General features: G+C 39.6%; 1 protein-coding gene across 6 annotated transcripts in view; it reads right to left on the bottom strand.

The window, feature by feature from the left end:
• The window catches only part of CTNNA2 (catenin alpha 2), a 1,151,183-nt gene that overhangs the window by 130,335 nt on the left and 999,821 nt on the right, over window positions 1–21,027 (bottom strand). For all 6 annotated transcript variants that reach the window (XM_044261515.1, XM_044261516.1, XM_044261517.1 and 3 more), the window contains 3 exons: window positions 17,153–17,245; window positions 16,365–16,521; window positions 9,723–9,923 (listed from right to left, as the gene is read on the bottom strand). In XM_044261515.1, coding sequence (XP_044117450.1) covers window positions 9,723–9,923; window positions 16,365–16,521; window positions 17,153–17,245 — 451 coding nt within the window. The remainder of the gene's footprint in view (window positions 1–9,722; window positions 9,924–16,364; window positions 16,522–17,152; window positions 17,246–21,027) is intronic.

Here is a 21,027-nt window from a genome sequence, read left to right as displayed (position 1 = left end):
ACACATTTTGGACCTTGAACTCTAATCAGCCTGGAGGAAATGAAGAGGTAGTCTCAGTTCTCAAGGGGTTAAAATTTAATTCAGAAACAATACACAAATACATTTATCTAGATAGGAATACTGACAGAGAGCAGATAGTGACATTAAGAGAAAAATGGGGAAACCGTTTTCGACACAGGGTGGTGAGTGGTAGGTACTAATAAGTGACACAGGTAATAGGAGCAATGAGAACACAGAGAGGTGGGACTGGCTGGTGTGGTTAGAGAGAGAAATTCACTGACAAAGAAGAATCCAGCTAGTGCTCAAGAACAGGTAAAATACAGAAAGGCAAACCAGATGGGGAGATTACTTCAGAGTCACTTTGACAAGAATAAACAGAATTTCAGTTCTTATGTCCTTCTGTTATTTCAGGTCATCTGTTATTTCAGGGGTCCACAAGCAAAGCCTCCTATTTTTCCAAACCAAACTATTTCTGGGCTATTCCAATGCTATATCATATGTACTCCCAAACAGGTGACTGTCAGCATATTCCTCTTCTGCAGGATTCAGACAACTATTACTGATGGGATAGAGAATCTGGGTGAAGGGAACTTACTGCCTCAGTTGTGCACAGTAAATATATCCTGGCCACCAATTCTTGCGGACACGAACACTAGCACCGCTAGAATAAATACGTAGGCCCCCCCTGCCACCCCACTGCTCCTACCATGGAGGCCCTTAATGCCCTTCAAGTGACAAAGAAGTACCACACTGTTTGCAGCCTCTAGGATTCTACAACCATAATGTGAATCATACAGAATTAAAATATCCTTCCTTTTGGTTTTACTTTGACAAATAAGCCCTAGCAAAGTGCCATTTGTTGCAGTGTGTTGCTAACTCTTGGCACATGAATAGGTAATCATTGGCCCTTCTATAGCCACCCTATCCCATTTCCACTTCTACATTAGAGGTTTATTATCAGCCTACAGTAGTATCTCTTACTCTCTGAAGTTGCACCCACTCCTATGGCACTTCAGCCCCTCAGGCCAAGAAAGCTGGACATGTCTGAATTCTAGCAGAACACGTTACTTATGAACACGCCAATGTGGGGTAGATATTTTCACATTTCTGCTTGGCCAGAGTTTTCTGAGCTAAAATGGCTAGTAAACTGGTTTAAAACATGACTCAGTAGCAGTCCTAAAATAGTGAAAGGACCATGAGAGAGATTTACATGTTTATCTCCCCAGAAAAGTGTGTTCCCATTTCAAACGGGAACAAAAGCAGGCAACATTCATTTATAACCCAAAGGGTTAGAACAAGTAGGGGGCCTTTCTGGGAGGGAGTTCATTAACATTAAAGAACAAAGGTTTCTCTCCACCTCTCAGGAGGGGAAGGGGGCTGCTGAACACAAATTCTTAGATGAGCTCCCAGATACATAATTTTGTGGTTCTTCTCCTTGTAGCAAAGGGCCTCTTTTGAGGGCATGGAATTCATCTGCCTTCACCACGTTGCCTTAAAAGGGACAATGAGGCATGGGAAACTGCAATGGTAAGTAGTATGCTTGTTCTCTCAGCCAGAAATTTTGCATTTGCTTTCAGGATAAAGTAAACATAGATATTAAAACACATCAGCCAGATCCCTAAAATATCTAGCGTATGTAGGGTTTAGTCATACAGAAAAGGCATGGAGACAAACTACACATCACCTATTGAAGGACTCCTAAATAGATGAGATTTCCTTCACATTCCTCCTCTACTCCTGACTGCCCACCTCCACGAATACCACAACCACCAAAAAAATAAAATATTTCCTGCATATCCTAATCACTTTGACCTTTCAGAGAGAAATAAGGTAACTTATACCAATAGTCAGGGTTATATTAAAATGCATTTAAAAGATATTATGATGTCTAGGGTGAACAATCTTGGTCATTACAGCTTCTGCTGAAATTCATTATTTTCATAATCTAATTTCAAAGTCCGTCATGGAGAAGCGATTTAGACTGTAATAGCCTTTTCTCTCCATAATATCTAATATTTTGTCTTCCCAAGAAGCTGTCCCTACCACCTTCTTCTGATGTTGATCTTACCTCTTCTGTCTATACCCTCCACAACCCAGCCACTAGGATACACATGCCCTCCAGATCTGTTCAGTCATAAAACCTAATCCCACTAGCAACAGAGATCAGTCCAAGTAGAGTAAGCATACCCCAAACAGCCAAGCAGATTGCTCTCTTTTGCTATATACAAAGTGGGAGTAAAGGAAATCTCTTTTTGTCATAGAATCTTGAGCTGAAAGCCAAAGGCTGCTACTGGACTTATGCTCTACTGAAAGATAATGAAACATAATGTCCTAGCTTTTTATATTCATTTTATATTCATTCATATATTCATTCTGTTTATATATATTAAATGCTAATTATGTGGTAACAGTGCTCTAGATTCTCGGTAGTTACAGAAACACCTGCCTCTGGGAACAGACAACCTAGTTGTGGACCACTGAGGCAGACACTGAAGTTGACACACTAAACATCAAAAGACTGACACAATTCCCTGTTGTCTTCAACTGAGAATGAGCCATGTCTTAAAGTACAAAATCAATACACAGAGGAGGAGGAAGAAATGGAGAACATCATGGTTTTGGTTTATATTTCCCTAATGCCAAGTGATGTTGAGCACTTTTTCACTGTTGGCCATTTGGATGTCTTCTTTGCAGAAATGTCTATTCATGTCTACTGCCCATTTCTTGATTGGAGTATTTGTTCTTTGGGTGTTGAGTTTGGTAAGTTGTTTATATATTTTGGTTACTCGCCCTTTCTCCGATATGTCATTTGCAAATATCTTCTCCCATTCTGTCGGTGCCTTTTGGTGTTGTTGACAGTTTCCTTTGCTGTGCAAAAGCTTTTAATCCTGATGAAGTCCCAATGATTCATTTTTGCCTTGTTTCCTTTGCCTTTGGAGACTTGTCTTCACTGAAGAAGCTGCTTCAGCTGAGGTTACAGAGGTTACTGCTGTGTTTTCCTCTAAGATTTTGATGGATTCTTATCTCACATTTAGGTCTTTCATCCATTTTGAGCTCATTTTTGTATATAAGGAAATGTCCAGTTATATTTCTTTTGCATGTAGTTATCCAATTATTCCAACACCATTTGTTGAAGAGATGGTCTTTTTTTCCACTGGCTATTCTTTCCTGCTTTGTTGAAGACAGTTGACCATAGAAGATCCATTTCTGGGTTCTCTATTCTGTTCCATCGATTTATGTTTCTGTTTCTGTGCCAATAGCATACAGTCTTGATGACAGCTTTGTAATAGACCTTTAATCCCAAAATTGGGATGCCACCAGCTTTGGTTTTCTTTTTCAACACTCCTTCGGCTATTCGGGGTCTTCTCTGGTTCTATACAAATTTTAGGATTATTTGTTCCAGTTCTGTGAAAAAAGTTTATGGTATTTTGATAGGGATTGCTTTGAATGTGCAGATTGTTCTAGCAGGTAGCACAGTCATTTTAACAATATTTGTTTTTCCAATCCATGAGCATGGAACATTTTTCCATTTCTTTGTGTCTTCCTCAATTTCTTTCATGAGTACTCTATAGTTTTCGGAGTATAGATCCTTTGCCTCTTTGGTTAGATTTATTCCTAGGTATCTTATGGTTTTCAGTGCAACTGTAAAAAGTAAGGAGGTTTCTTCAAAAGTTGGGAACAGAGCTACCCTATGATCCAGCAATTGCACTACTGGGTATTTACCCCGAAGATACAAATGTAGTGATCTGAAGGGGCACCTGCACCCCAATGTTTATAGCAAGAATGTCCACAGTAGCCAAAGTATAGAAAGTACCCAGATGTCCATCAACAGATGAATATATAAAGATGTGGTGTATATATACAAAGGAATATTACACAGCCATCATAAAAAGAAATCTTGCCATTTGCAATGACGTGGATGGAACTGGAGGGTATTATGCTAAACAAAATAAGTCAATCAGAAAAAGACAATTATATGATCTCATTGATATTGATATTTAAGAAACAATGCAGGGACGCCTGGGTGGCTCAGTGGGTTAGGCCGCTGCCTTCGGCTCAGGTCATGATCTCAGGGTCCTGGGATCGAGTCCCACATCGAGCTCTCTGCTCGGCAGGGAGCCTGCTTCCCTCTTTCTCTCTCTCTGCCTGCCTCTCTGTCTACTTGTGATCTCTCTCTCTCTCTGTCAAATAAATAAATAAAATATTAAAAAAAAAAAGAAACAAGGCAGAGGATTATAAGGGAAGAGGGGAAAAATAAAACAAGATGTTAATTTTTAAAAAAAGAAATGGAGAACATCACAGGAAGGACAGTAGAGCCAGCATGGATGTGTTTTGCCTGGAAAATAATAACCATGCCTGTTTGGATAAAGTAGAGAGTTCAAACAGAGGATTCATGGGCAACAACTACCCTTGTTTGGTGCAGTCACCAGAAAGCCAGGAAACAGTGACACATTTATTTAAAAATCGGTGATACTGACCATCCTCAAATGACAAACTATCAGGCCACATAGGAGAAGCTGTGGCCCCGAGGCATCAACTAGTTTAACGTTAAAGTTAGTTGCCAGAAGTCAAAGAATGGAGTTCTTCTGATTCTTCACCTGCATTTGTTCAACTACGTTGTACTGACACAGCTTTACCACCCATTACTATTCCCAATTTTGGTACTTTCTATTTGCTGATCCTCTTTTATTTTCTAGGCAAAATATACAGAAATGGTGTAAAAGGTTCCTCTCTGTTCTTATGAAAGCTTTACAAAAGCATAGATGTAAAAATTATACCATCTCTATTTAGTGAAGGAAAGAAACTAAGAAGGCAATATACTATATGACATTCTGTACGACAATACTGTGGAAAGAGTAAAAGATCAGCGGAGCCAGGGATGAAGGATGGGGGAGGGGTTTGAGGGATAAGTAGGTGGAGTACAGATGACTTTTAGGGCAATGAAGATATCCATCATTATGTTATCATACAGTGTAATGGTCATTATATGTTAGTCTAAACCCACAGAAAGTATAACATGAGTGAACAGCATGATGAAGTATGGACATTGGGCCATTATGATGTGTCAGTGCAGCTTTTCTAACTGTAATAAATGTACTAATCTGGTAGGGCATCTGATCATAAGAAAGTCTATGAATGTATGGAGTCTAGGGGTACATGGGAATTCTCTGTACTGTCTCCTCAGTTTTGCCGTGAACATCAAACTGCTGTAAAAAAATAGTTTTAATTTAAAAAAAGGGAGAGAAAGGGGGAAAGAAAGAGAAAGAGTGAAAAGAAAGAGAGAAAAGAAAAAGAAAGAAAAAGAAAACTCTACCATCTGTTTGGACCACATGTTCTCCAAAGTACTGGAATTTTAATCTCCACATATCGAGTGCCCACTAACATGGAGTCTTCATTTAAAATACTTTTTCCTGTTTCCTCTTTTTTTCACTCCTCTTTATTTGTACCCTCTGAAAAGGGAACTGATGGCAGAATTCAAAGATCTCTCAACTTAACCACATTCACACTGCCACAAACTTGTATCAGATATCCAACTTATAAAAAACGACATTTCAACATAATCCATTCAGTGAAGATAAGCTACTCTTTATATACCTAAATATGCTATGTCTGAATGTACTTCCACCCCCCCAACCTTCTGCAGCAATCTGACCTTGTAAATGAAATCTCTGGAGATGGGTCTGGTCCAGCATGCATGTGTTTACTACCAAGTTGTTGGGAATTTGTTAGAATTCAGGTTTTACTGAAGAGCCCATTAAATATGCTATGTAAGTATTTAATGGGTCCAAAGTGGACCACATTTGGGTTTTCATCACCCTCAATAGTTTTATTTTTAAAAAAAGGTAAATTTTTATATAATGTTGCCGTAGGATTTTAGCATACTAATAGGTCACAAAATTATTTTCTCAAATTTAATTCAGCATTCATAAAAACACCAAAAGCACTCTTCAACAAAACACTATCTTCACGGAGAAAGTCAAGTAATTCATGGAAAATCAGCTACAGACTGTTATGTCACTCTTTGGATCCCTTTCAATTTCTAGCCACTCTGAGAAGGCAGCCAGGTGGTAAAATGGGAGTCCTTCTGCAGAGGCCCTCCCTGGCAACATTTCCATGTCTAAACGGGGGCTGGCCTATGTTTGCAAACCCCTTCAGCAGCAAAGTCTGGTCTAGTCAAGACTTGGAATGTTCAGCCCTTTTTTAGACTCTTCTTTGTAATACATATGTAATTCTTCTCTTACCCCACCCCCTTCACTTCTTTTATGCTATGGTCACAGTACATAAGCTCCATTTTGCCTTGTTTGAACTTGTCCCTATTTAGGGATATCTCTCTCCCTCAGAGCAGCTATCCTGAATGGAGGTTATTCTGACCACCCTTCAGGCCTCTGGCAATGTCCAGAGATACTTCTGATGGTCACAACTTGGAATGGGGAAGAAAGTATGTCCTCCAAGCATCAAGTGGGTAGAGGCCAGGGGTGCTGGGTATCCTACAAGGCACAGGGCAGCTCCCCACCCTCAAGAAATAATTACCTCAACTAAAAGGTCAGTAGTACAGAGATTGAGAACTTCTGCCTTAAGGTCTGGGATATAACAACACAGACATAAAACTAAGATGGTGGCAGGCAGAAGAAAACACAGTATTTTTTGTCTTCCATATTCTGGACTCCTCTTCCTTTCCTTCCCCCTTCCTTTTGGCACCTTTGCCCTCCGTGCCCACTACCCCTGTGTTCTATCCCCAAAATAAAATGAACTCTCAGAACAAAGTTTGATAAGTTTATATATATATATATAAAAGTTTATATATATATATATATATATATATATAAAACAAAGCATTATCTGGATATTAAAGATATATATAGCAGTTTTATTTTGAGGACACAGGTCTCCATAGCCCAGCCAGACAGTGACAAGTAGACTAATTCAACAAAACTTAACAACCATAATTGCAGAACTCCTCCTACCATCTCCCTCCAACCCCCAAGTGCCTAGGACAGTCCCAGCAATTCTCATTAGCATGGCTGAGTTAACAGCTCAAGCTTTTGCTTTCATTTCTTTGACAACCTGTGTAGCTACTCATAAAAAGTAATATTGTTTCTATTTAGGAAAGAAAAACCTGAGTAAAGAAGCCAAAGAATATATATCCATTGTATATTCTAGTTCTGAGCCCACCAACATCTACTTTTCCTTGATACATATTTCTGTATGTTCAACTACAGTTGTGTAGAAACTATTTCCATCTCTTCCACCTGATGACTGCCCTAGTTACCATCAATAGTTCTTGAAAAATATAAAAAGCTTTATACCACTTCTCTGTTCAATTAAGAACTATATGTGAACATCAGAATCACAAAGGTATCTTTAGTTAACTCCCCAGAGTATTTAGTCACTGAAAGGAAGGGTTGAAATGAGAGTTTTAAAAGCCCTGACAGTAAACAAATAAGAGAAAAATCTAGATGAACAACAACAATCCTGGATGGATTGCTGTTTCATATTTCACTGATTTTGTTGTTAAAAAGAAAGAAAGAGAGAGAGAGAAAGAAAAGAAAGAAATGAAAATCACCCAGAAAATTTACATTCCAAGAGTCTGAGTGAAAATTATGTAAAAATAGCTCAATCAACTAAGCATGCTGCCCTTGCCTTTAAGCAGATTTTGACCTAATGGGCACTGTACCTTCTGTTCATTAAAGCAGTCCAAAATACAATGCAAAAACAACTCCAGAATGTCTCTTGAACAATGCATGAGTTCTTGGTGTTCACAAAGTCACACGTAAATTGGCCACACCCTCTGTGCCTTTCATCTGTTACAAAGAATATGCCTCCCAGTCATGAGCCGGCATGCACTGACAGTCCTGCCTTCATGCCTTCCACCTTCTCTGGTACTCCTTCCCCAGGGTCAGACCCAAGGGAGGGCTGCCATGTGGCCAATGCATGGTATAAGCTGAGACTTCGTAACAGAATACTAAGGGGCCAGAAACTGAGAGCCACAGAAATGTGAGGTCTTCTTAAGGGTGAAGAAAGGGGTGCCTGGGTGGCTCAGTTATTTAGTGGCTGTCTTTGGCTCAGGTCATGATCCCAGGGTTCTGGGATCAATGAAGAACCCCTCTTCAGGCTCCCTGCTTGGTGGGAAGCCTGCTTCTCCCACTCCCCCTGCTTGTGTTCCCTCTCTAGCTATCTGTCTCTCTCTCTCTCTCTATTATAATAAATATAATGTTCTTTAAAAAAGGGGGGGTGGTGAAGAAAAAAAGTCTTTATGTTGGAGAATAAAATGCCTGTTCTTAATTCTTCCAAATGAGGGAAGAAACTGTAGGGTTTGCTTTGTGGTGCTTTATTGAATGCTAAGGAGAAGCCAAGTTGAAAGAAGACAGTGCTAAATTTCAACTAATTAAAATGCAGATATATCTTATTATCATTATTATTATTCCTAATCCGAAATCTGTGATGATTCTCAAGAGCAACAATCCCTGAATGTACTCTTTCTGTTGTGATGTTACTCAATTCCCTTTCTGTTTACATTTCAAAGAGAGCATCTGAGGTCCACGTTTATTGCTGGTTTTTTCCTTGCTATTTCAGACTAACAAACATCTACAGATGTCTTTGTAAATAACCTTTTTCCCTGTAGAAGAAAACCTATTTTAACTAACATGTTGTATCATGTAGAACTTGGAACACTGCTTTATCTGACCTTTCAGAAACACGTTTTTTTGTTTGTTTGTTTTTTAAATCCTAATAGTTTCCACAGTCCATCTACAGACCAGGAAAGGCCACAATTGATATGTGAGGAGAGGTCCTTGTGTGCCTACATAGGACTCCGTTTATTACCGTTTCCCATCCCCATCCAAAACAAGCTTAAATTCTCTTTTTTCTAACCCTTTGTGTTCTCTACTTCCCTGAACTTTCTAACCACTGGTCCCCCTGACAACACATACACACACACATAGTATTAGGGACTTGAGAAAAGGTCTGAAGCCCAGTGACTCTTATCTAGAGCAAAAACTACTAAAAATCAAGCAGTCTTTAACAGAACTATTCAAAGGGATGGGTTGCTCGGCTAACTCAGTGAAAATAAGCCTTTTTTTCTCCATCCCAATGCACCAGAGAGCTATGACCGGCTCCCACGAGTACCCGAGACTACCACAGCTGGAATCCCCTAGTGGACAGCATGCACTCTAGAACAGAACATCGAAGGCTTTCTTAGAGGAGCAAGGCACATACTCAAACTCTGACCCCTGGCATCTACCACCCCAGTGAGTATTTCATATCCAGATTCTATCAAGAGGCTTTATGCTTTCTCCTTCCTCAAGGTCCTATCTTCTCAAGACAGATGGAAAATGGTTTCAAATTCAAGATTCCCAGTCTCCACCAAACTCCACTGCTTTCTAGACTGGTGACCTCTTTCCAGTCTCTTGAGTCATTTAAACCTCCACTTTCATATCCATAGTCAGAGATAATTAAAAATCTACCTATTTCATAAGACCCTTGTGAGAATCAAGGGAGATCACAGGTGAAAACTATAAAGTAGTATATACATGCAAAGCAATAAAGTTGTTATTCTGCTAAAGTTATTCAAATTCAAACTAAAAAAACTGAAAGTTCCCCTGTTATGATCAGATGTAGTTCAGAAGCACAGAGGCTTATAAAAGATAATAAAAAAGATTAATTCAAATATGGAAATTAATCATGGCATTGACATTTTGGTTGTATCTAATATCCCTGTTTACCTGTCTCAGAGAGCAATTTTGTAGCTTCCAGAACCTTCTCAGTATATACACCAGCTTCATAGTTCTCCATCTCTGCATTGATAATGTGTATCACTCGAGCTGCCCGGCCCCTGATGGCCCCCGCAGTTCGGTCCAGGGTGTCCACATCCCCTTCCTGGAGGGCTATCACACACTTGTTCACATCCTCCAAGATGTGATTCTCTGCAGAGGAAATACAAACATATTTATATGATTTTATACCATTCACACACTTAATAAGCCACCTAAGAGCAAGTCATCAGCTGCCTGACCCATCACCTTGCACATCTCAATACATACCTTATAACACTGCAATGACATTTTAAGAATATACTTTATAATTACAGTAGCAGTTCTCAAACTTGAGCATAAGCCCGAGGCTCCCAACATCATACAGAATGCCAAGGTGTCACTCCTCCTAGAGTTTCTGACTCAGTAGGCCTGGGGTGGGCCCAAGAAATTGCATTTCTACCTAGTGTCCAGGTGATTCTAATGCTGTGGGCTTGGGGACCATACTTCCAACACCATCCTTTCAATATCTGAGATTTATTGCATTTTAACAGTGGTTGTGGCAGGAGTGCATGGGTGGCTTACTCAGTTGAGCATTGACTCTTGGTTTCAGCTCAGGTAATGATCTTGGGGTCCTGGGATCCAGCCCTGGGGAAGGCTCCATACTCAGCAGGAGGTCTGCTTGTCCCTTTCCCTCTGCCCCTCCCCCACCAACCCCACCCCTGCTCTCACTCATACTCCTACTCTCACCCTTTCTCTCGCTCTCAAATAAATAAATCTTACAAAAAGAAAAAAGGAAAAAAAAAAGTGGTTGTGGCAGTGAACATGAAGCCAACCTGATCAGTCAGAAACATTTCCAAACATGACCAGAAACAAGCTTGGGGTGCATGTTTGTTTTTTGTTTTTGTTTTGTTTTGTTTTATCATGTTTTTATTAAGAAGACATTCAAGGGAAACTCTGAAATGACCAATACCACCTCATCAGTTTTTTCATGTCATGTCACGCACAAGGTATATGCAATAGGAAAACTGACCAGATGAAGAGGATGACAGTATTCTCCACAGTTAAAATATAACCCAGTCTGTGGCTGTCTCCCTCAGATTAGAGTCAAGGTCACTGATCATTCTCCCTCATTGCCCAAAGTAGAATCCAGACAGGCAAGCTGGCAAGTTTCACTCTCTAGTAGCATAGAGAAAACGTGCAATTTGGTCCCTCATGGTTTTGCACGTATGCAATTTTGTATTTTTTATGCCCAAAGTGAGATCTATAATTATGCCCCTTGAATATTCTTTAGAAACAGAATTCTAAGGAAATGTTGAAAAAGTTTAGTCCTCTATGGAAAGAAAAGAACTTAAGCCAAAAATACACACACACACTATAAATAAAGAGAACAAGTAAGAAATAATCTTAAGTAATCTGGTAACTTTTAAAAAATTCAATAAATAGTTAATAAAGCATTTAAAGAAATTATTATCTCAAGAATTTTCTCAGGCTGGCTCTGAATTTAAAAAATTTCTAAATAAGGGAAGAGGGGAAGGTACTCAGCCAACACCAGTCTGCACCGTGGATCTCTCCTTTCATTAAATCAGTCACCCAGAAGGAATAGCTGTTCTTTCAGGACCCTAGGCAAAAACCTGCAAAGTATAACTTTTCGTAGTGTAACCTCTGTTTTGACCTTACAAGAGGATTTCCTCATTCAAGCCACTACGATTTCTGATTCCCACCTTTTCTAGTTCTTTAATTTTAAACAGAAAATACAATGGAAAAATGGAAAATTTTAATACTCAGATTTTTAAAACTCACACAAAATAGTACTTCTTGAATGCTAACATTTTCTCGAGTAAAAAAAGAAACAATTGTAGAAATACAGACTTTAAGATGCTTTCAGTTTGGTTAAGGAATTCTGAAAACCACCGCTTTCTGAGATTCTAGTTTGTGTCATACAAACTCACTTAAAAGGACACCTGAGTAGAAGGTTTACTCAAACCTGATATAGGGTTTCAAATACAAAAGTTTGATTTTGAAAGTCCTGGCTTATGGCCCTGCTGGATCTCTTCAGACGATTCAAATGTGCCCTTGCCCCAAAGCAAGCAACTAGGAGGGGCTGCATGTCAAGAACATGTATCCATCTTCTATTTTTCCTTTCTCTAAAACAATAGGACAGCAACACTACTGCTTTTTCACGCATAGTTTATAGATTGAATTTTAGATTCCATCTCTATTCTGAAAGCAGAACAGAGATGGAATGTCTTAATTATATTAGATCCTAATAATCTCCCTGGAGTTGATTAAAAAAATTTTTTTAATTCTAAGAAGCCCACTCATAACCTAATATCTTAAAACGAAATGGTATTTTTTTTCTTTAAAACCTATTTCCCAAACTAGAAATGTGCAACTAGTTTAATTAGGACACCAGAAAAAAAATATGCTTTAATAGATTAAAGGATACATATTTGAAAGAGGCTAGCAGAAGCTGGAAATCCAGGATCTCAAAAGCATTGCTTTTAATTAGCCAAATAAACTAATTTGTACAATGGTTAGTTTAGTTAATCACGCTATGTGACTAAAGTATAAATTTTACAATTTATTGGCTAGTTTTTCTTAATCAATTTTTTTTTTAAATGCTAAGACAGCTTACTCAGCATTTCCCAGCATTTCCATTTTGGGGTACCCCTTTTATGGAAAAATGAATCACAATTCCCTCACAATAGTATTTATATTGATGGATGTGTATATGTAAAAGTTAGAATTTGGAATGCTTCAAAATAGATTTGCAATTTATTAAGCTCAGTATGAACAATGTATTTGAGAAAGAACAGGACCTGTTCATACAGACATGTTAATTGATCAAAAGATCCTACATAGTATATATAGAGAGTTCCACACCCCTTGTAATAACTTCTCCTCTCCTCTCCTTCTCCCTCCACCCTCAAAGTCTGGGACCCACAAATCTGGAAGCACACCAGTCTAGAATCAAGAGATACAGTGAATTATTTGAAGGCAGACTCGGTCCTTCATTCATATTTTCATTCCTGACAGTGCCTTATACACTGCAGGAAATCAAAGAAAAAGCACTAATAAACATATCTATTGAAAGGAGACCACTATGTATTTTTATCCTAAGGGGTTTTCAAGAGAAAGAACTCAGGAAGTAAAAACAGGAATACTGTCCCAACTAGAAAAGAATACAGTAGAAAAATAAGAAGCATAAGGAGAAAGGGCTCCATGGCTGGGGAAAAACCCCTCAAGCTCTTTGGATGTCACACCTGGACAGGAAACATGGTTTTTAAATATAGCATAAAACACTTTACTGCAATATTTTTTGCAGTAAGCTAGCTTGAATTTTTTTCAACCTTACTATTTCAGAAAAGATGTAATTTTGTTATTAAAAAAAATCACCAATGACCAGAGCATTTATTATAAACCACAAAAAGTATAGATTCTAAATCCAACACCAAAGTTCACTGGTTCCTTTTAAAAACTCTCACAAACTCAAGACCTGGAGCTAAAAGAAAAACAACAGGCAAACACAAAAAAATGCTTGGACATTATGGGATTCTGTTTATCTGTTCTTCAGATCTTAGATGCCTGCTATTATGTGAACCAAACCCAAGAATTAAACTGTCACATGCTTAATGCGAAGACACTCATTTTAAAACACTATTAAAACCTGTAGTTTTTACCCAGTGGGAAAAACTTAAGTGTCCTAACACAGCCATTTCACTTTTTTACGAGTCCAGGCCACATCTGAAAATTGGTTTTGCTCCTGTAATGTTAATAGCTAGCATCATTACTCCTCCAACTTGTTGCATTTCACATGGACAAATTAAGCACTCAAGGACACAGTTTCAGGTAGCATGAACAAAACAAAACTGCAGGCTTTTATTTATTTTTTTTTTCCACTGAGCCATCCAGGCGCCCCAAAACTGTAGGCTTTTAAAAACAAAGATCTTTGCCTTTTTTTTTTTTTTTTTAAATACAGTTTCCTGACAGGACAGATATTCCCCTTAGAAGAAACTGATACATAAAATGTCATTAATGCCATTCCAAAAGATCTCCTGGGCCAAACCTGCAATTTACTGATGCAAATGTTTTGGCTTCAGCTCGGAGAGGAGAGGAGAAGTAGTTTCCCCCAAAATTGGGTCGTATCCATAGCCTACCAGCAGGACAGGGCAGGCTGTGTCATTATTTGTCAAGTCCGGCTGTGGAAAGGTACCTGCCACCTCCAACTGTCAACTCCAAAGGCATGCTCCGGCAGGCTCGGCCAAGGCTGGCTCCCTGACAGCACCTGTTCATTTTCCTGTCATGGCCTGCCGCGGCTCACTTGCACCACTGGGGTTGGACTGCACAGTGTTATCAGCAGAAGCCAAAGCCTCTCCTTGTTGCTGGTAATAATGAGATACACAAAGGAAACGCAGGGAGAAACGTGGTGAAGAGGCAGGGCTGGGGGAAGAAAATTAAGAAAAAGCTTTCCAAATGGAAACAGTCTGAGATAAGACCTCCTCACCCTGCTCTTCCTTACCTTCAGAAATTTTTGTACATGTATTTTAAGAAAAGGAGAAGCTGGGAACTTACTAAGTTCTGAAATGATTCCTCTTTGAAAAAGGGAGTCCAGGCAAATTTTCTACTCATTTGCAGGCAAAAAGGGGGTGATAGAAGCAAATTTCCAGGGGCTAAGAGGATTGTTGTGAGACCTGAGGCTGGTGAGGGTGAGCCCCTGCCCTGTCTGGGGGCCACTAGAGTCATCTGGCAGAGACTGACTAGATACAAGAGGTGGCCACCCATTTATTCCACACCATCCGAACTCCCAGCATCCCTATCTCAATAACTTCTAAGCATTGCACGAGAGATGCACTGTCCTGATTATCTTTTACAGGTTTAGGACTCAGCCATTGTCAAAGCTAATCTCAGAAATGGCAACATACTGAATTCTTTATCAGCTAGCTCCCAGCTAGGGGTATATTTAAATGAATAGCTGCTTTGAAAAGTCACTGAAACATCGCACCTTGGAAATGAAAAACAAGAAAGGTTTCTGAAAGGAATTAGAGAGAGTGGAATGAGGATACCAGAGGTGGGGAGAAGAGAACCACTAACAAGGAAAGCTAGATGTGCCGTAAGAAATTTCCTGCTATCTTGACTCAGGGAGACCCACATAGCTTCTGAAAAAGAGGATTATCTGGATTTTCACACCATCTCTGCCCAATTACCTACCCCCTTGGTGACTTAGTTTACTCAAAGGAAGACCTGGAATACTAATAATACCTATCTTACAGAATTTTGCTAAGAATTAAAGCGAGCAGCAGAGTCAGGTAAATTATAGACACTGAACACGTGTTCATTCGTTTTTCCCATCTGCCTTCTCTTGCTCTCCATGGTTTCAAAGTTGGGTTTTCCATTATCCATTAGACCTAAAGATTTGACTCTGCTGTTCTCAGACAAGCTTCAGATGGAAGCCCTCAGTAGGAACCCATCGTCTGTTTCTTACAGAAAAGCAAAGACTACACCTAGACAAAATCTCCAAAGAGGATATGCATCCCCCAGAAATTCCTTCTAAATTATTGCAGTCAGGGTCCCTTCTGCTTGGATCCCACCAGTACTGCTGTGACGCCTTCTGTCCCAGGCCTCAGGTGGCGGAGGTTAGGCAGGCCCTGGTCAAGGCTTGGTCTACCTTTGGTAGAGTCAATATCTGGTCAATTTTAATTTTCAAGGGTCACTTGATTATTTTAATGCCTCACAAAGGAGGCTGATGTTTTCAGCAACCTCCTCTCCCATTCCTCCCACAGAGACTCTTTTAGGTAAAATGTGCCAAATGTGTTTGGACAAATGTATTTGGAAAAAAGCCCATTTGCTGGCTGGTAGCCCAATTTTGAAACAGCATTGATGAGTACCATTAAAGGTCAAATTGACTACACAGTTATTCAAATACACTAACATCCTTCAGTCTGGCTTCATCTACAAAGAAAGAAGTTAAAATTTCAAGTGAGGACTCGTTCTACTCGTTTTCTCTAACTTCCTTAAACATCCTCACAGATAAGTATTCAAAACCTCAATGGCTCCCAAGTATCTCCTAATGGGTACATTCAGTGACAAGTATTTGTACCTGCCTTTTTTTCTTTTTTAATTGTGTTGTGTTTGACTACCTGCCTTATCATAAACCTGGGTAACTTCATTTATTGGAAAAAATGACCCCTTCAAACATGGTCAAATTGGGCTGATTGCTTTTTTGATTTTTTAGATACAAACTATGAGGATTAACCAATCTCACATACCATACCCTTTTTTAAGATGGGTTATTCAGATGTATGCCAACCCAACTTGCTTTAAAAACTCTAGAAACTAAAAAAGAAACCTACGTCTCCTTAAATAATCTTTCCAGGTTGCCGATCTTTTCATCGGGAAGTTGTGTTTTCCTCTTAAATGCTTTGACTCAGTGTTTTGAAATAATGTGCCCACAAAAGAAGACTTTCTAAGAGGATATTCCAATCACATTTGCAGAGATGAGTGAAAGCTCAAAGGGCCAAGAAGACCACTTGAAACAGAGACCCATGACCCTTGCAAGATACTCCTAATCTTGTTCTCCTCCAGCTGCCTTGGAAGAGGCCGATTTGTGATTACCTGAGACAGAAAGGAAGTCGTCCACTGAGGTGATGTCATCCACGGCCTCTGTCAGCACTCGGACCTGCTTCTCCCACTGGTCTTTGAAGACATCCATGTTGTCTTGAGCAACTTTGCTCTGTGGTCGGGCAGCCAGTGTCAGAGCAGCATTGATGACCTATTTGTTAGAAATATCCAGAAACACACTGACTACACTATTCAAAAAAAAACAAAAACAAAACAAACAAACAAACAAAAAAAAACCACCAAAAAAACCAAGAAGGTCAAAGGCCACATTGAAACCCTGGACACTGTAGCTTCTACAGATAGGGTTGTCAGGGTTCAAAAGATCATCAAAAACATGAAAGATGAAATATATTATCAACTACCATGTGTTTTCATTTGCTTTGCTTTTTGTTTTTGTTTTTAAGATATAGTCATCAGCCTCACATTTCAAAAAGTGTTTCCTGGACAAGTTGTATTTACTTAGCACAGATGTAGTAGAAAGCTAACTCCTGTCCTCCATGTATGAGGTTAGAATTTAGTTGAGACAAGATAAATAGATATGGAGCATTTAAATGACAGCCCCAAACAGAACAAAGTCAATAGTAGTGGAAAACACAATAATTACCACAGTAGTTTTGAAGACGGGGGCAGTTAGAAATTCTTTTTGAGAGAGAGAGAGAGATCTTGAAACAGCCCAGGGACAATGGCAAAGCAAGGCAGGGAGAGACCAGAGGGCCTGATTGGAGAGGACCCCGAGTGTTAGGCCACCAATGGGCTTTTGAAACAAAGTGAATGAGGCTTACCTGGGGACACAGGCTGTCAATCTGCGTGGCTGCCATCCGGACTAATTTTACCCCTTCCTCATTGTTGGAAATGGAACAGGCCAAGTTGGCAACCTGGATGGAAGAGGATTGGAGTGAAAGTCATGTTGGGGCAAAGGGGAAGTATACTGTTGTATGAACTTGCACCTTCTCCGGAGTCCTGCATCCAAGGGAATCCTGTTACAAATAAGGGCACCTTTCAGTGATTTACCAAATATTGCTAGTTCTTATGTTACATTAGACATGTACGCCAGAAAAGCAGAGTGCTAATAGTAATTCGTTACTTCAAGCACACGCAATAATGCATTTAACTGGGTTACTTTGATCCATTTTCCCTTATGGACTGCTCTCATGACCTACCCTCTCACTTGAGCCCTCGGACCCTCTCCAGAGTGCACACTCTCCAGGGAGTGTGGGGCACTAGGATTTTGGCCACAGAAGTGCTAAACTCTGACCAATGAGGGAAAACACTGCAGTATACTTTGGATTTAAAAGAGACTCACAGGAAACTGAAAATGAGAGAGTTCTACCCAATGGAACCCTTATCTGCCTATCAGAGTCTGTCAGGAAAATGCTAGTCCACCAGTAGCCTATTCAAGGGCTTTCAGGGTCTAGCCAGTCCTGAGAAATCCATTGAAAAGGCTGACCTAATCCAGGAGGCAATGATAGAGTGTACAACAAATTGGAATATGCGGGTCTAGTATAAAGGCATTCAGTTTTGATTTTTAAAAATACTATGCCAGACAAAACAGCTGCACTATATTCGAGCTCCCGAGTCAAGCATTTCAATTTGTGTCATTCTTCTTCAAGGAGGGAGAGTTGGTAATACAAGGTCAGATTGATTGGCCAAGGTCAACAGCACACAAAGCCACCATCAAAACACTGATCAGTCCCATCAGGCTAGTGCCAAGAGGACAAGAGGATGGGGATTAGAAAGGGCAAAGGAGCAGAGAAGGGCCACCAGGGCTAGGAGCAGTAGGGCAAGTAGAACAAGTGATTAGCAGAGCAAGAATCCCCTGAGCCTTGCGGTCACCTGCCCTTTTGTATCCTGCCACCTCTGCTCTTCAAAACCAGGCTGCCTCCTTACCATGCCTTAATGCTCTGGAAGATTAAAATGCACCACACATGTGTGTGTTCCAAATGCAAAAGAAAGCTTAGTCAGACAGTGTGGAGAGCTAGGGATTGGAGGTCAGGAGGCTTAACCACTAACTAGTTATATAGTCCCTTCACATCTGGAGGACCATTTTCTTATCAGCAAAAGGAGATGGGTAGATGGAGATACTAGGAACACTTTCAAAGATTACTTCAATAAATCATTTAATGTTAAGAATCCCATTTTGAAGCTTTTAAGGAAGAACACTTCCTTAAAAGTCTATTGCAGTGAGAATATGTACTCTGAGAAATTCAAAACATTATCGGTTTCTTATAGTTTACCTCAGATTCTTCAGATATTCTGAAAACTAAGTAAAATGGTGAAAATAAATTTGATTTTTAAAGACAAATATGCCTTACTGTGCCCATTTATAGGATGCCAAATGCCCAGAGGCATGAGGCTTCTTGGAGGCAGAGCAAATATAATGCAGGTTCTCGATTTTTGTTCTGTTGTCTATACTTCACATTTTTGTTAGTCTTCGTTATACTTGTATTCAAGCACATTTTACATTCTAAGAGCCACAATAAGTATGTGATATAAAATTGGTGCTCAATATGTGTGTAATGAATTAAAGAGCCTTTAATAGCTTTTATATATATGTATATATTATAGGCAGTATATCATATACTCTCAAAGATCTAGCTGAGCTACCCCTTTAATCTAGCGAATCAAAGTTTATAGTACCTTCAGCAGGTATTTACCAACACTATGGTACTGAACAATGATTCCTATATTTTGGTCCACTGTTGAGTCCATAAGGTAGTGTCCCTATTCACGGTGGCATGAAAAGATGTCAGGATAGGGTGACTTTTCCAGAGAGATGTATGTATTTAATTTCCATTTCTTCTAATGTTCAATGAAATTCTTCCTATTTTTGCTGTTGGACAGCTTTCCATTTTATGAAATGAGGATTTCAGATAGGTTTGTTTGCTATCATCCTTGCTTGGTGTGTGAGACTCGAAGTCACACTTTTGCACAGCCCTGGACTTAAGCTGAAAGCTTTGGCACGTGGCTTTATATATGACAATAAGAGAGCCTGAGAGCTGAGAAAAAGGGGATCAGCTCCTGAGGAAGGAGATGCCCCCCAGTAACTTCTGCATGGTGATAATGAACTTTTCTTTGTGTGTCTTTTGAAATGTGTGTTCATTTTTTGTTTAAATAAACTCTATTATGGCTTAGATCTAAAGTGGGAAACTCATTGCCCAGTAGAATCTAATCAGGGGGAAACCATGCTAATAACACCTAGAAAAAGTTAGGAGCTGACAATTCCTGATATCCTTTAATTATTCTCTTTAATTTACTGATCCATAAACCCTCAAGTCTGGCAGGCTTCACTCTGCAATGTTCTACTGTTTAAGTCCACCTAAAATCAGAATTTTATTTACCTGGTATTGTATTCTAAGACACTGAAAATATTTCCAACAAGATGCTCAGGATTTCAATATCTCCAAAGGCAGTCAGCTTTGCACATCTTAAACTGGCCATGGACTCCAAATTCCTATCTTCCTTAGGTTTGCCTTTCTGCTTTTCACTGGACCCTTTGCATCATGGTGACTCTGAACATGGTTTTAATATATCGCAATCTCTACAACTCTGGCACCAAATGCTAAGTTTTGGTCTTGGAGACAGGTCCCAATCACTACTGTAGCTTGAAATGCCAAATAATATTCCTGTACCAGTCCAAGATTACCGCACAGAATAAGTACTTGATGATTTATTTTACCTGTTCTTTAACTACAGTTCTGATGCTAGGATATGAAACTCAGAAAAAAAATAAAATGTCCTATTTTTCAAGTCACAGTATTCCCCTATAGATCTTGTTTTGTTTTGTTTTTTGTTGTTTGTTTGTTTGTTTGTTTTTAACCAATTTAGCATGATGATCTTCCTAAGAGGAAGGTAAGGAGCAGGTAGAAATTGGTAGACAAGAATCACAAGACATTTGAAAAAGATTTATGTGAGTAAAAGAAATGCACAACAGATCATTAATTGACTAATGTTACTAGGCTGCGACCCAAAAGATGTTGACCAATATGATTAATTTTAATAAAACTTTGAAACCTGTCTGAGTCAATCAAGCAGGTGACACTCATGGCCTGCCTGTGGCCTCTGATTTCTTTGTTCTTGATTTGTTTACAACTTAGCAGAGGCAACAAGAGTCCCCGGCTACCCTGGAAGCTTAGAAAACAATAAAACATATCAGTAGTGATTAGATGTTGGGCTATTTAGATTGATCTGGGATTTCTGGAAGAGTCTCAGTCACAAGTAAAAGTGGCCTTGCTCCTTGGTTTAGCTAACCCAACTAAATTCCCAGCAATCTCTTGGGACAGGAAATCCTCCTCTATACCTTCTGAGAACAATGGCTTTGGGGCAGCAACAGCTAAGCAGACTCAGCCTCGTCTACTATCCATCACTCAGTGTCTCAAAAACCAGTTCTCTTGAGTAAAAGGAGGAAGCTTAGCAGCCATCACTGAATTGTGTGCTGAGGACAACAAGAACTTTAGGAGTCCAGAGAAAGGAATTAGTACTCCCCGGTGGGAAGCAGGCAACACATCACGGAGAGGCAGGGTACCCATCTTACAATGCTTCTTTTCTCATTGCCTGAGTAGCACAATTGTCAGGACCCTCAATGATCATGACGTTTTGCTGTTCTGGAGGCACACTGTGTAAAGAGGCCAAAACAAAGGACGAGAGCACCGGGAAGATT

The sequence above is a fragment of the Neovison vison genome, chromosome 8, assembly GCF_020171115.1.
Source record: "Neovison vison isolate M4711 chromosome 8, ASM_NN_V1, whole genome shotgun sequence".
In the NCBI taxonomy this organism is placed as follows: Eukaryota; Metazoa; Chordata; class Mammalia; order Carnivora; family Mustelidae; genus Neogale; species Neogale vison.
The sequence above is the reverse complement of the archived record's forward strand: the minus strand, read 5'-3'. Positions and strand labels throughout refer to the sequence as shown.